The 12,014-nt window shown below is 34.5% G+C and overlaps 2 protein-coding genes across 2 annotated transcripts; both read right to left on the bottom strand.

Moving 5' to 3' along the window:
* Positions 1 to 569: 569 nt before the first annotated feature.
* Positions 570 to 4,275, bottom strand: LOC129900812 (uncharacterized). Its single transcript, XM_055975873.1, has 5 exons — positions 4,128 to 4,275; positions 2,977 to 3,222; positions 1,593 to 1,724; positions 1,368 to 1,484; positions 570 to 1,298 (listed from the first exon to the last, which is right to left on the bottom strand). The coding sequence occupies exons 2-5, from the start codon at positions 3,220 to 3,222 to the stop codon at positions 969 to 971; spliced, it is 825 nt and encodes a 274-aa protein (XP_055831848.1). The 5' UTR covers positions 4,128 to 4,275; the 3' UTR covers positions 570 to 968.
* Positions 4,276 to 6,476: 2,201 nt separating this feature from the next.
* LOC129900939 (uncharacterized) lies at positions 6,477 to 7,871 on the bottom strand. The gene is made up of 2 exons (XM_055976030.1): positions 7,305 to 7,871; positions 6,477 to 7,212 (listed from the first exon to the last, which is right to left on the bottom strand). Exon 2 carries the CDS (start codon positions 7,177 to 7,179, stop codon positions 6,679 to 6,681), a length of 501 nt encoding a protein of 166 aa, XP_055832005.1. The 5' UTR covers positions 7,180 to 7,212; positions 7,305 to 7,871; the 3' UTR covers positions 6,477 to 6,678.
* Positions 7,872 to 12,014: the final 4,143 nt, after the last annotated feature.

Below are 12,014 nucleotides of genomic sequence, written 5' to 3'. Positions count from 1 at the left end.
CAATGTAGTACTATGTTGGCATTCATCGATGATAGTAGTGCTCTCTTCTCTCTTCTATATTCTTCCATTGCTATTATCTGGGATAGTATCCCTGAGTTGGTAAACCTCTTCTTCTAGCCTCTGCTCCTGGAAGTTGATTTTGGGTTACTTGTAATTATGCAACAGCCCAACTATGGTGTATTGTATATATAACCTTACCTAGAAATTTTGAAAGAGACTATTTCCACGGCTTGAACCTCAATCAATCCTAGAAATTTTGAAAGAGGTTGTTTCCACGGCTTGAATCCTCAATCATCGTATAATCCAATGCATACTCAGGAATCATTCAAGAAGATCATCTATCTTTGGTTGCGACTATAGTTGTCTAATTCCTCTAATTTTGTCTTGGTGGATAATCTAGACTAGTCGATAGATGGCTGTTATCATAGCATCATGACGATGGTTAGGACCGACCTTGACAAACCGGAATTATGAAAGACTCGTGTACACAAAGTTGCAACTTCTAAGATTTTTCGAAGCTGAAACTAATAAATATGCAAATCTCTCCAGTCCATGCCTCATCAAGTTACTAGATTTTAATTGTAATATATATTGATATCAAACAATATGATACAAAATGATGTTGATCTTCATGAAATTGGTTATACATAACAATTTGATGGTCCAAAACCCCCAAGCCAGTAATACACTCACAAAATAATAGCATCATTCCCACCCCCAAGTTTAGCAGGTACAACAAAGATAAAACACCACCTTGTGAATAGGAATCGAACACCCAAAACTTCATTCTTAAGAGCTTTTTGTGCTAGACGTATGTCTAAAGCATTTGGTATCTGGAGGCTCAGTCACTAGACATCAGAATCTGGAAAGGAGCAACATACCCCAAGCCTAATTAAGACTACAATCTTTATGAGAGGAACTCCGGCGCTTCTTTTCAATTCAGGAGAAGTTTATGAACCAATAGAAATCTAAAGTTTGAAGAGCTCTGGAAGGTGAGCATTTGTAAGCTTAGTCCTCTTGCTAATCTCATGCTTCTTCTTCTTGGTTTTGGGCTTGGGGGCAATGCCATGAACTTGTGCCATTGCCCTTCTCTTTGCAGTGTTTGTAGCGGGTTTCATCCCATTCTTCTGGAGATCCCTTTCAATATCAAGCATGTCACGTGGTAATTCAATACCTCTGAATAGCTGTTTCAAATCATCATCAACCTTAATAGGTACTCGTGGATCATTAGGGAAGGCAATGTCTTCCTGGGAGTCAAAATTTGACAGCAGCCATATTTGACCAGCACCTTTGAGAGCCTATAGGATATTCCTGTATCAGTACATTGAAAGCGAACAACTCAAAAAGTAGATTGGCATGAGAAATACCTGCAGGTCCTCCATGACAGTTGGGTATGCATCCTTGAGGTCGATTACAGCAATACCCTCAGGGAATTTTCGTATCAAGATAAGTAGTTGATCTTTATTTTTCAAAGCATGTTTCGACTGTTGACAAATAATAAATGAATTAATGATACTAAAGACAGAGAGAATCAGAGTTGATTGCAAATGACTTAAAACATGAAGGAATACAACTAAGAAGATTTTGATTACCTTATAAGAGAAGCGATTGCCATCATAATGTACTTTGAGGTTGTTCCTCAAACTGTCAAACACAGCTTTATTGCCATTTATATCAACATAACATGCTTCATTGATCTGTTCTGGTGTGAAAGCTTGCCTTGTCTGCATGTATGAAAATTAATTAGTTATCAAAGTCTAACTATTACGGTATTACTATTAAACAGAACGTGTCACAGTTTCCATAAGATAATAGGACAAGACACCATTAATCAGGGCGAATTTTTTTACCTACGGAACTCCACCCTGGAACGGACCAAATAGAACTTTTTTGTTTTATGTTTGGTGCAAAATGGAACTTGCAAATGAAGTTGAATAAGTTCTTGATTCAGACATTATTAGTGCTTTATTAAGCATAATCTTTACCATTTATATCTTTTTTCTGAGCATGTTTGGTGTCTTAATTTTGCAGTAATTCTACATAGTTACTGCCCAGTAGCATCAGGGAAGAAGAACGAAACAATGTTATATGTGAATCAAATCTACCAACTTGAAGCTAAAAGAAGAAACACTGGAGGCTATGACGTGTTATGCAGTTGTGCCAGGTAAGAAATATGTCACCCTGAAGTCGATTCACATGATATTTAGTTAATTACATCAGTCCAGCTAAAAGAAGAGATTAATCATCATCACCAAATCCATGAAGTTGAAAGGTCTTTCAGTGACTCATTTGAGGCCTGTAAATTTATGGTTATTCAGCAGACATGCAAAAGACTTTACTTGAAGAAGAAGGGAATAGATACTTCAGCTAATAATGCAAGCATCCACCTCTAGCTTCAAGTAGCTCTTGCAACTAATAATAAATGGTTGACACTCCAGAAACTAGAACTAGCTTGTAATAGAGTTAAGCATTTGTACTACTCCAATACGACATGAAATAATTATACAGCAGTACAACAAACCACATGAGACATACCACAAAAAAAAATCCCCAGAACAGCAAAAGGCCCCCATTTAAACTGCAGTATTTTAGAACATCTGTTTGTTTCTTGTTTGATATACCCTAATAAAAGCACTTTGGATCAAATCAACTGCACCATCCAACATTGCATGAATCCTCGGTGGTAGGCCTAGTCATAGATCTAAGACAATTGCCACAAGGTTAATCGATCTAATCTCAACTAGCAAATAAGTTTTGACTGAAAACCACAGTAAGCAAAGTTAAGTTGCTCCATAATTTTAAGTCTGTAGGTCGCTTAATCCTAAGCTATTTTGCTATGAGATAAATTTAGAGATTTAGCAGTTTTTACACTTGCTTCTTGCCGCTAAGTTGAATTACCAGCATCATAGCTCTTAATTTAGAAATAAAATTAAAGAAAGATTGAAAAACAATGAGAAGAAAGTGGAGGCACTATACCTCCAGAAGCAAGTCTATGACACGTTTTATCTGAGCCCCAACAGGAGCTTTCCTTATACTATTTATATGCTGGAGCCTTTCCGTGTCATTAGAAAATTTGACTGCAGGCGCAGGAGGTTTTGCATTTGCTAGTCTTGGAGGAGCTGCCACCTTGGAAGGTCCTGCTCTGGCAGCCATACTACTAATAGCTTGGCACTTCTCTTGCTGCTTCTTGAACTTTTGCAACCTTTCTTCAAGTGATGTCATCTGGTAAACAATAGAAAGCTGCCATTAGCAAATGCTAGCCAGGCAAAGACAATAAACAAACCACTGCATAACTGAGTGAATGAAACATCCTAACAAGAACAAGTTTTTCTAGAAGTAACATTTAAGCTTTCCCTCATAACTTGATGTATTTCTCGCAACTCAACACAGATTTATAAAAGTGAATTTCTTTTGTCAGAAAGTGGTCAACTTATACAACCCCTCTTTTCAAGTCCCTACTTTCTTTTTGGGTCATCCAAAGATGCATCAACTTTAATTAAGGAACAAACATTCCAATCACCCAAAGCCTTTTCAACATCTATTACGAAATATATAACTTTTAACACCCAATGTCTACTAATAATGTTTAAGTTCCACAAAGAATAAACTATATCCTGTTTTGCACTCAGGTACATAAAAATCACGATAAAAATTCAATTAGTCCCATTATTTGTCCTCGTACTATAAGTACTACAAATTAGTATAACAGTGTCCTTGTACTATAAGTACTACAAATTAGTATAACAGCAGGGTACAATCACACCATGTACTATTCCTCATTAGGGATCCTTTAATTCAACTCTAAAAGACATTAATAAGCAAGAATGCTATATGGGTCATGAAATTAATCTAAAACATCACCATTTTAAGTCACATCTAGTATTTCGATTCCAGAAAAACCGACACTTCTAATCAGTAATGTCCTTGACCTATTTCTTCTTTTCAGGCTCAATCAAACAATGACTCAATCGATCGATCAATCAACTACATCTCAATCCCAAACTAGTTCCGATCCCCTATATGAATCCTGTGTAACCATTTCTCTCTATTCACGCCCAATAGCATTAAGAAGCACAAGAAATAAGCTTCCAAAAAGATAACAAACACAATAGAGATTCGGGCTTGACCTTGGATGGACACGATAGAGAGGAAGAATTAGCCGGGGAAAACGTTCGGGGTGGCCGGCGGGAGTCGACCACGGCGGCGATCAAGAGAGAGCAATGATCGGAGAGGGGTTTGGGCCTTTGAACAGAAATTCTAGTGAAAGTGAATTGAGGTTGGCTTGGAGACTATTTAAAGCTGACACGAAAGGATAGAATATCACTTTGATCCCTAAGGGTTGGAATATTGATACTTCAACCCTTATATTTATTGAAGAGGTGCCCTCACGGTCCCAATTTTTGACCAGTGACCACTCTCCTCCTTAGAATTATAATCCGTTAGCAACACTGGTCCAGATATAATGATATCTATAGATATTTCTTATGCTCTATTTGAATGGTTATTACGAATTGTCTGATAATGTATTAATTTGTGTTGTATTGTAGTATTTTAATGAATATAATATTTTGATGGATTATATTGTTTTTCATTGTTACACATCAATAATCTAAATGATAAACCTACAAAAAAAAATAGGGGACATGATAGAACTACTATAAGAAGTAGGACAAAGGATAAATTTTGATTATTAAATAATATGTAAGTATAAATAAGAAAAAAATATTAAGATAATGTCGCTATCACACCAAAGCGGTCTTTACACAAAATTGAATTTTTTATTGTTACCTACCTTCGGATTTAAACGATATGATGTAATAAAAATTAAGTAACGATCAAAATAAATATTATATTTAAATTAACAATACAATACAATGTATAACAACCATCCAAACAAGGTGTTAGGAAAAGTCTGTCCGGTCATAATATAACCAAGGTGCAAGTGCAATCGAGTGTATTGCAACCTAATCGAAATTTTTGAGTTGACTCCGGGCACTTCTCTTCAACTTTTAAAGCAAACTCCCTGTTTGTCTGCTCCTTTTTAAATATGTAATATATTTTTCTTAATACGATTCTTGCATATATCATTGACCCGTAAAGGCAACACCAACACAGGTGAACTTTGCCGATTGCGAAACTATTTGTGTTTTTTATCAAAATTGTAGAGACTCTAACATCAATTTGAAGGATATGATACAATTACTCAAAAAAAACTCAATAATTCTTTGAATGATCTTCGTCATCTCATATTTTTATTTAGTATTCTCTTTAAATTGTAACGGAAAATGTTATCTTATTTTTGTTGCTATGTTCATTTAGTAGAAGTGTTAATTCTTATGCAACAGAGAGGTCATTTCACTGAATTCCTCTATGAAATAATGAACCAAAATAACATTAAATCAATATATATATATATATATATATATATATATATATATATATATATATATATGTTGGGTTTAATTGATAGTTTGAATGGGAAATTGAGGGAAAAAGAAGTGGAGAGGAAAATGATATGTTCTCTCTTGCTTTATTAAATAAGCTTTGGTCCCACATAGGTGGTGGAAATGAAAAGTCTCCTACTTAAAAGTAGAAGGACTCCTTCATGTTGCTAAAGGGTCAAGAAGAGGGTCTCCCCTCGCGCCGTCGTCGCTCGCTCGGCTCGGCTTCGGCTACGGCTACGGGTACGGGTACGGGTGCATTTTCTTAAAAGGTGCAAACAGTCTATATATGTCTCTTAATCCTCAGAATGTTTAATACGAAAATTCTGAAATAACATCTTCTTCTTCTTCTTTCTGCACTTCCTAAATTCGTGTGATATACAGCCTTCGAGTGGTTCGCAGTCACCAAAAGGACACACTGTGCAGTCAGTGGGCTCGATTTTGTTCTTGCATTAATTTTCCAAATTCTGTGTTTTATTACTTTTAGTTGTTGTTACTGTTTTAATATTTTCCAATACAGTTTATTAACAATCTATATATACTCGGCTTTATCTTCAACAGAATACTCGGCTTTATCTTCAAAAGATGGTTAAATTTTAGCATAATTTGTCAATTTTATATATTTTCTGGATTTCAAGTTTGTCGCAAAAGAAACCAATCAAGTTTGTGGCATATTTATGGGAAAAATTAGATGCAGTATGGGTAGCTTGTATGAATTATAGCATAAAAGCAGGGTGATTTTCACCAGGATGTGATTCTAAAAAATTGCCAGTTTAAGTGTTTGACCTGAGATTATCACTTGCAACTAGATTTTGGTACAGGATGGTAATTCAAACGAAAAAAGAAAGTTCAGGGGTAATGGAAGCATCCTACACTTAGCGTGTTTAAGTCGCAATTTAGGGGGATTTTACGTATCAAATTCTCAGATGATGAGATCTGTAGACGAAACCTAAATCATCCAGTAGTGGATTTGGTATAGACAGAAGAAAAAATTTCATTCGGGGAGGACTGTATGAACTTTTGTAACAAGTGATCAAGCTTATAATAACAGTTTCTTTGTCAAAGTTAGAAATTGAACACAAGATTTGGACAAATAGAATTTACATAAACTATTAGAAACATCAAACTAAAAGATTAAGAAGAGGCTCAAAACTCCTGATATTGTTTCAGAAACTGAAATTAGCTAGTTAGTAATGTCCCCAAAATTAGCTGAAACTGTCCAGGTAGTACCAATTCTTCAGAGCAGCATATCTTGTAGATGCACTTTAGACTGCCAAGATTGTTGGTCCAACATTAATGTACTCTTACTCGCCCTAATTGTATCCAATCTATCCTTTATAGGCGCATGATCTAACAAGGCTTCCGCAAGGTCAACAACCAAGCTGGATTCTTCTGTTTCACAAAGTGTTTCAGTTTCTTCTTGGGGTGTTGGTTGATATTTTGTCTGGTTCTTGTCCAACAATATGTCACCCGTATCGAATATTTCAGTCACGTTATTTTCTGGCCTCACAAATTCTTGAACTTGAGAAAAAGGCGCAGTTAGCCTCAACAGTCCATTCTCTTCACCAGCAACCTCCTGAGTCTGCACCTGATGTTGATTAGATTCTAGTATTGCTTCAATTTGAGAAGTAGTAGTTAGCCCCAACACACCATTCTCTTCACCTGATGAACCCTCTTGAATTTTCACCATTGGTTTAACAATATTGATAGGAGTGATCGCCTTATATTCCTGATCCATTTATGGCTCAACAGAATTTATCCCTGAAATCACCTTTGTATCCAACATGTTTTCATGAGGAAAATCCACAATAGTTGTCACGTTTCTACTTGGAGAACTATTAGAAGAATTTTTTTTGGACTTACTTTTTATAGCACAAATAACATAATTTCTAAACTTTGAGTTTCTGAACTTTCTAAGAATAGCTTCACAAACGCGTATTCCTTCATGAGCCACTTGACACCATCAGTAGAACACATCTTAATGTCATAAAAGAGACTCTTCTTGTATCCGATAATCACAGCGTTGTTCTGTTTACTCATCACCTCTTTTCCCTTATCTTGTTGCTTCCAAGTCCCAAGTTTTTACCCACAGACCTGCAAAATTTGACGTTTACTTCCTCGTTCTTATGCCTTGGCGAAATAAAATATCGGAAAATACTAGTATCCCCGTCATCTTGTCCTCCACAGTGGCGGCCATAGCCATATGTTACCCAAGGTTCTTATTTGTAAACATCACGCTCCGTAATAAAATCATTGTCACACAAATCGTTTTGTGCAATAAACTTGAGAAGGAATGCGAGTAACGCTGAATCGGTAGGATGAAATCGATACCCTTCTTCTTGCAACTCTATCACTATTTTTCAAAGTATAAGGGCAGAGAGAGTTTATGAGTTAATGACTATCAATTTATACAACAAAAAGGAAAAAGGTTGAACGCAATGGGAACAATTTTAGGAATGCCTGTAACGCACAACTATATTTATAACTAAGTCAATCCTTGCCTTATTGGAAACCCAATTGGTAATAACTTGGGAAAACAAGTAAACCCAATTGGTAATAACTTGAGAAAACAAGTAAGCATTTAGAAACTTACGATTTTATTTTTTTTAACTCATGATTTTCAACAATAAAACATATTTAGAAACTTAGGATTTTCAATAGTAAAACAATATTTGGAAACTTTCGACTTTTCTTTTAGCTTAAGATTCTCAACAATAAAACAATGTATTCTATTTCTTCATTTATGGGAGTACCTTTTAAAAAAAAATAGTTTAAACGAAAAGGGATTAATAGGTTTGGTCTAAAAATACCTACAACTAATAATATGGTCCAAAAATGCTCATATTGTTACTTAATAGGTCAAAAATATTTTTTTCTTTACGAAGAAGGGTCGAAAATGCCCCTTAACTATTCAAATTGGTACAACTACCCTCCGTCCACCTTTCGGCCAGCAAATACCATTGGCGTCAACCTTTTGGTTCAAAAATACCCTTGATATTAACTTTTTTGGTCATATTGCCTTATTTTTACAGTTCTCCTAAAGTAAAATCATTAAATATTTATTTATTATGTTGCATATTCTGATTGGTCCAAATTTAAACCATTCTCAAATAAATAACAAAAATCACATATAATTCATAGTTTGACCTGATACGTTTGAAAATAATATTCAAAAAAATATTAATTTCATGATAGCTTTCTATTAACCTATTTTAGATTAATACCCAATTTATTATAGCCCACTTATAACTGGGGATCCATCTAAAATTGCGTCTGAATGTCCATTTAAAAAAATTATTACTTTTTATTAACATAAGATTTTCTATTAATTATACAATTTTCTTGTTCATTCCCCCTTTTTATTCTTTTTTTAATCTCTTATTCTTAATTAAGATATCAAAGACTCAAACTTGACATAAAACTACATGTTTATATTCTTTTAATTTATATTATTATCATGGTGGGGGTAGGGGTGGAGATAGGAAAAAAGATTATTTTTTATTCGTTTATTTGGAATTTTGGGTACACACACAAAAAAAAAAGATATTATTAAATTATCTTCTATTGAACTAATTATTTCTATATGAATGTCCTCATTATTTTATTTCTTTTTTCCTCCCTTATTTTGTCATAATTTTAAAAATAAAATAAAATGGTGAACAAGATTTCAAGAAGAAAAAAAGTGCAACAGAGAGAGAAAGTGAAGGAGGGGAGGTGATTTTACTATGCAACCCAAAGTCAGGTCAATCATATGAGCTCATATATTAAGTAATTTTAAATTATTTTAATAGATAAGGGCCTAAAATATCCTTAAACCATGGAATTTGATACAATATTGTCCTCTCATCCACTTAATGAGTGTGGGCCATTAGAAATAACGATATTTTTTAGTCAAAAAATTGACGTCAAGGGTATTTGGGGGCCACGAGATGAATGGAGGATAGTTTTGTACCAATTCAAATAATTGAGGGGCATTTTAGGCCCTTCTCCGTTTTCTTTATAAATATATATTTTTTAAAAAAAAACACACATTTAAATCTTGTTTAGGGAAATAATCTATGATTAAAGTTATGATTTAAATCTCTCATTTTGCTTATTTGTTGAATGATTTTTATTTTTAATAAAGTGAATTAATTGTTTCTTCGGAGAAGGGCTTAACTTGCCCTTTAACTGTTTGAATTGGTTCAAAACTATCTTACATATACTGCATTTTTTTTTGTGTACCCAAAATTTAAAGTAAAAAAACAAAAATAACTTTTTCTCATATCCCAACCCCACCATGAAAATAATACAAATTAAAAGCATATGAACATGTAAGTTCATTTCAAATTTGAGTTCCTGGTATCCTAATTACGACTAATCGATTAAAAAGGAATAAAAAGAGGGGATAAACAAGAGTAACATTGGATAATTGATAGAAAATTTATATTAATAAAAAGAATTAGATTAACAATCAGACGGGGAGAGTATGAATTTTATTTGGATCCCAGTTGTGAGTTGGGTTATAATAAATTGGGGGTTGATTTAGAATAGGCCAATACAAAGATATTGTGAAATTAGATAAAAATTAATATTAATTTCAAGCATATCGAGTAAAATATGAATTAATAGGGTTTTTATTACTTATTTGAGGATGGATTGAATTTGGATCAATCATATTAGGTAACATAGTAAATAAATATTTAATGATTTTACTTTTGAAAAAGGCCTAAAATATCCTTAAACTATTAGAATTGGTACAAATATACCCACGGAGTTTGGGTTGAGCCTTCGTTAGGAATAGGCCAATGGAGAAGGATTTCGTGCCAGAAAACTTCGGGTAGTAACTTCGGAAAATTTGAGCCTAGGCCAGACTTGGACAAATTCTGAGTCAGGTGACTTCTAGGGCGATCAAGTGAATGATGGAAGGTCAAATCTATAATTTAATTGGATAAATTGACATCCAAGATGATACGGAGCATTTACAGCTTCACGAAATTACATTCGGGCGAGTAAAACTCTCAAAATCGAATTTGACGTGAATGGTATAATTTTAATACATTCTTAGAAGGGGTGTGTTGTGAAATGGGGGCTTGGAGCTTGGAAGGCTTGTGTTGTGAAATGGGGGCTTGGAGCACAAACTTCGAGCTCACTATTTTCGCATATCCCACCAGAGAGAAATGGGTCCCGTCAAAGTGGGACAGTCGAGACTTAAGTCGTGAAACAGTCCAGAAATGGTCTTTTTCAGCAAAATCAATTTCTAAAACTTCAAGAGGTGACCTAGGGCGAATTCTACCAATTTCTCACGGATTTCCACGCTTAAGGTAATGTTTTTATTCTCTAAATTCATTCTTTGATTCCTAGAAACTAGAAAGTATGGGTGGTAATGATTGGGGGAGGGTTTGAACTAAAAATCTATGGTGGGAATTAGCCCTAGGGTAAGGTTAGGATCAAGGGTTGGCCTAGGGTGTGAAATTATGTTACATTTCCTGATAGTTGGGTCATTGTGCTGATCCTTTATATGTATTTACTATTTTCTAGACCAAGAACAAGAAGAACGAATCCGAAAAGGGAAGACTCTTGCATTGTAAGGTTGTTGAAGCTTGAATTTGAGGTAGGTAATGGTCTAGTTTTCCGTATGTGTTTCATATACTTGCTAAATTGTTTCATGATATGCATGTATGTATATGAATAGGAAAACATGTTAGATTATGTGTGAAATGATTGCTGGCTTGTTTGTATGATGATCTTGTTCTTGGTGATATAAATGTTGTAAATACTAAATGTATTTATGATTATGGTATCTTTGGATCGGATGTCATATTTTGGTACATAATTTGGAACGGGTGTCACGTTTTGACACATATTTAGATCGGATGTTACGCTCTGACACATAATTGGATCGAATGTCACGTTCCAACACAAAGTTGATTATTTATAGGTTTTTTGAGAGGACCCTGATGTGAAGTTATAGCATGTGGAAGTTATTGAGTTGTGATATTGCTGAATAATAGTTGAACTTGAGATTGGTTGACTTATTTTGTATATGTATATGCCTATTGTGTTGAATTTACTTGTCTATGATCCGCTTACTGACTAACCGCGTGATCCTACTAGTACACCGTTGTCTTTGTGTACTGATACTACTATTGCTCTGCCTTTTTGTTGAGTATAGAGAATATTCAGCCGGTTGCAGAGAGACCTTGGTTGGAAGATTAGAAGTTTGTTCAAAGTCCAATGATGAGCTATTTTGTCATACTGCCGTGGACTTTTCCATTAATCTTAGTCCTTCTTTTGGGACTCAGATGTTTAGACACTGTTTTAGTATTTTGACTTCTGTTTGGGGAGTGTTTTCCTTTTTCTTACATTGACACTAGTTAGAGTTTTGGTACGGAAGACTTTAAGTTCCTATGATGTGTTGACTTCCGCATTTTTGTAGTTATTAAAATTGTTGGCTAACTTTATGGGAACTCGGTATTATTTTTTGGTTATATTCCTGCTTCTGCAAGGTTTTTAATATTTATTTCTTAAGTTGATAAGCTGGGCTGTAAAAATATTTCTCCCACTGGAATAAGTATTATGGGTGCCAGTCAC

Source organism: Solanum dulcamara, chromosome 8, assembly GCF_947179165.1.
Source record: "Solanum dulcamara chromosome 8, daSolDulc1.2, whole genome shotgun sequence".
Taxonomy (NCBI): Eukaryota; Viridiplantae; Streptophyta; class Magnoliopsida; order Solanales; family Solanaceae; genus Solanum; species Solanum dulcamara.
This window is presented reverse-complemented; position numbering and strand designations above follow the sequence as displayed.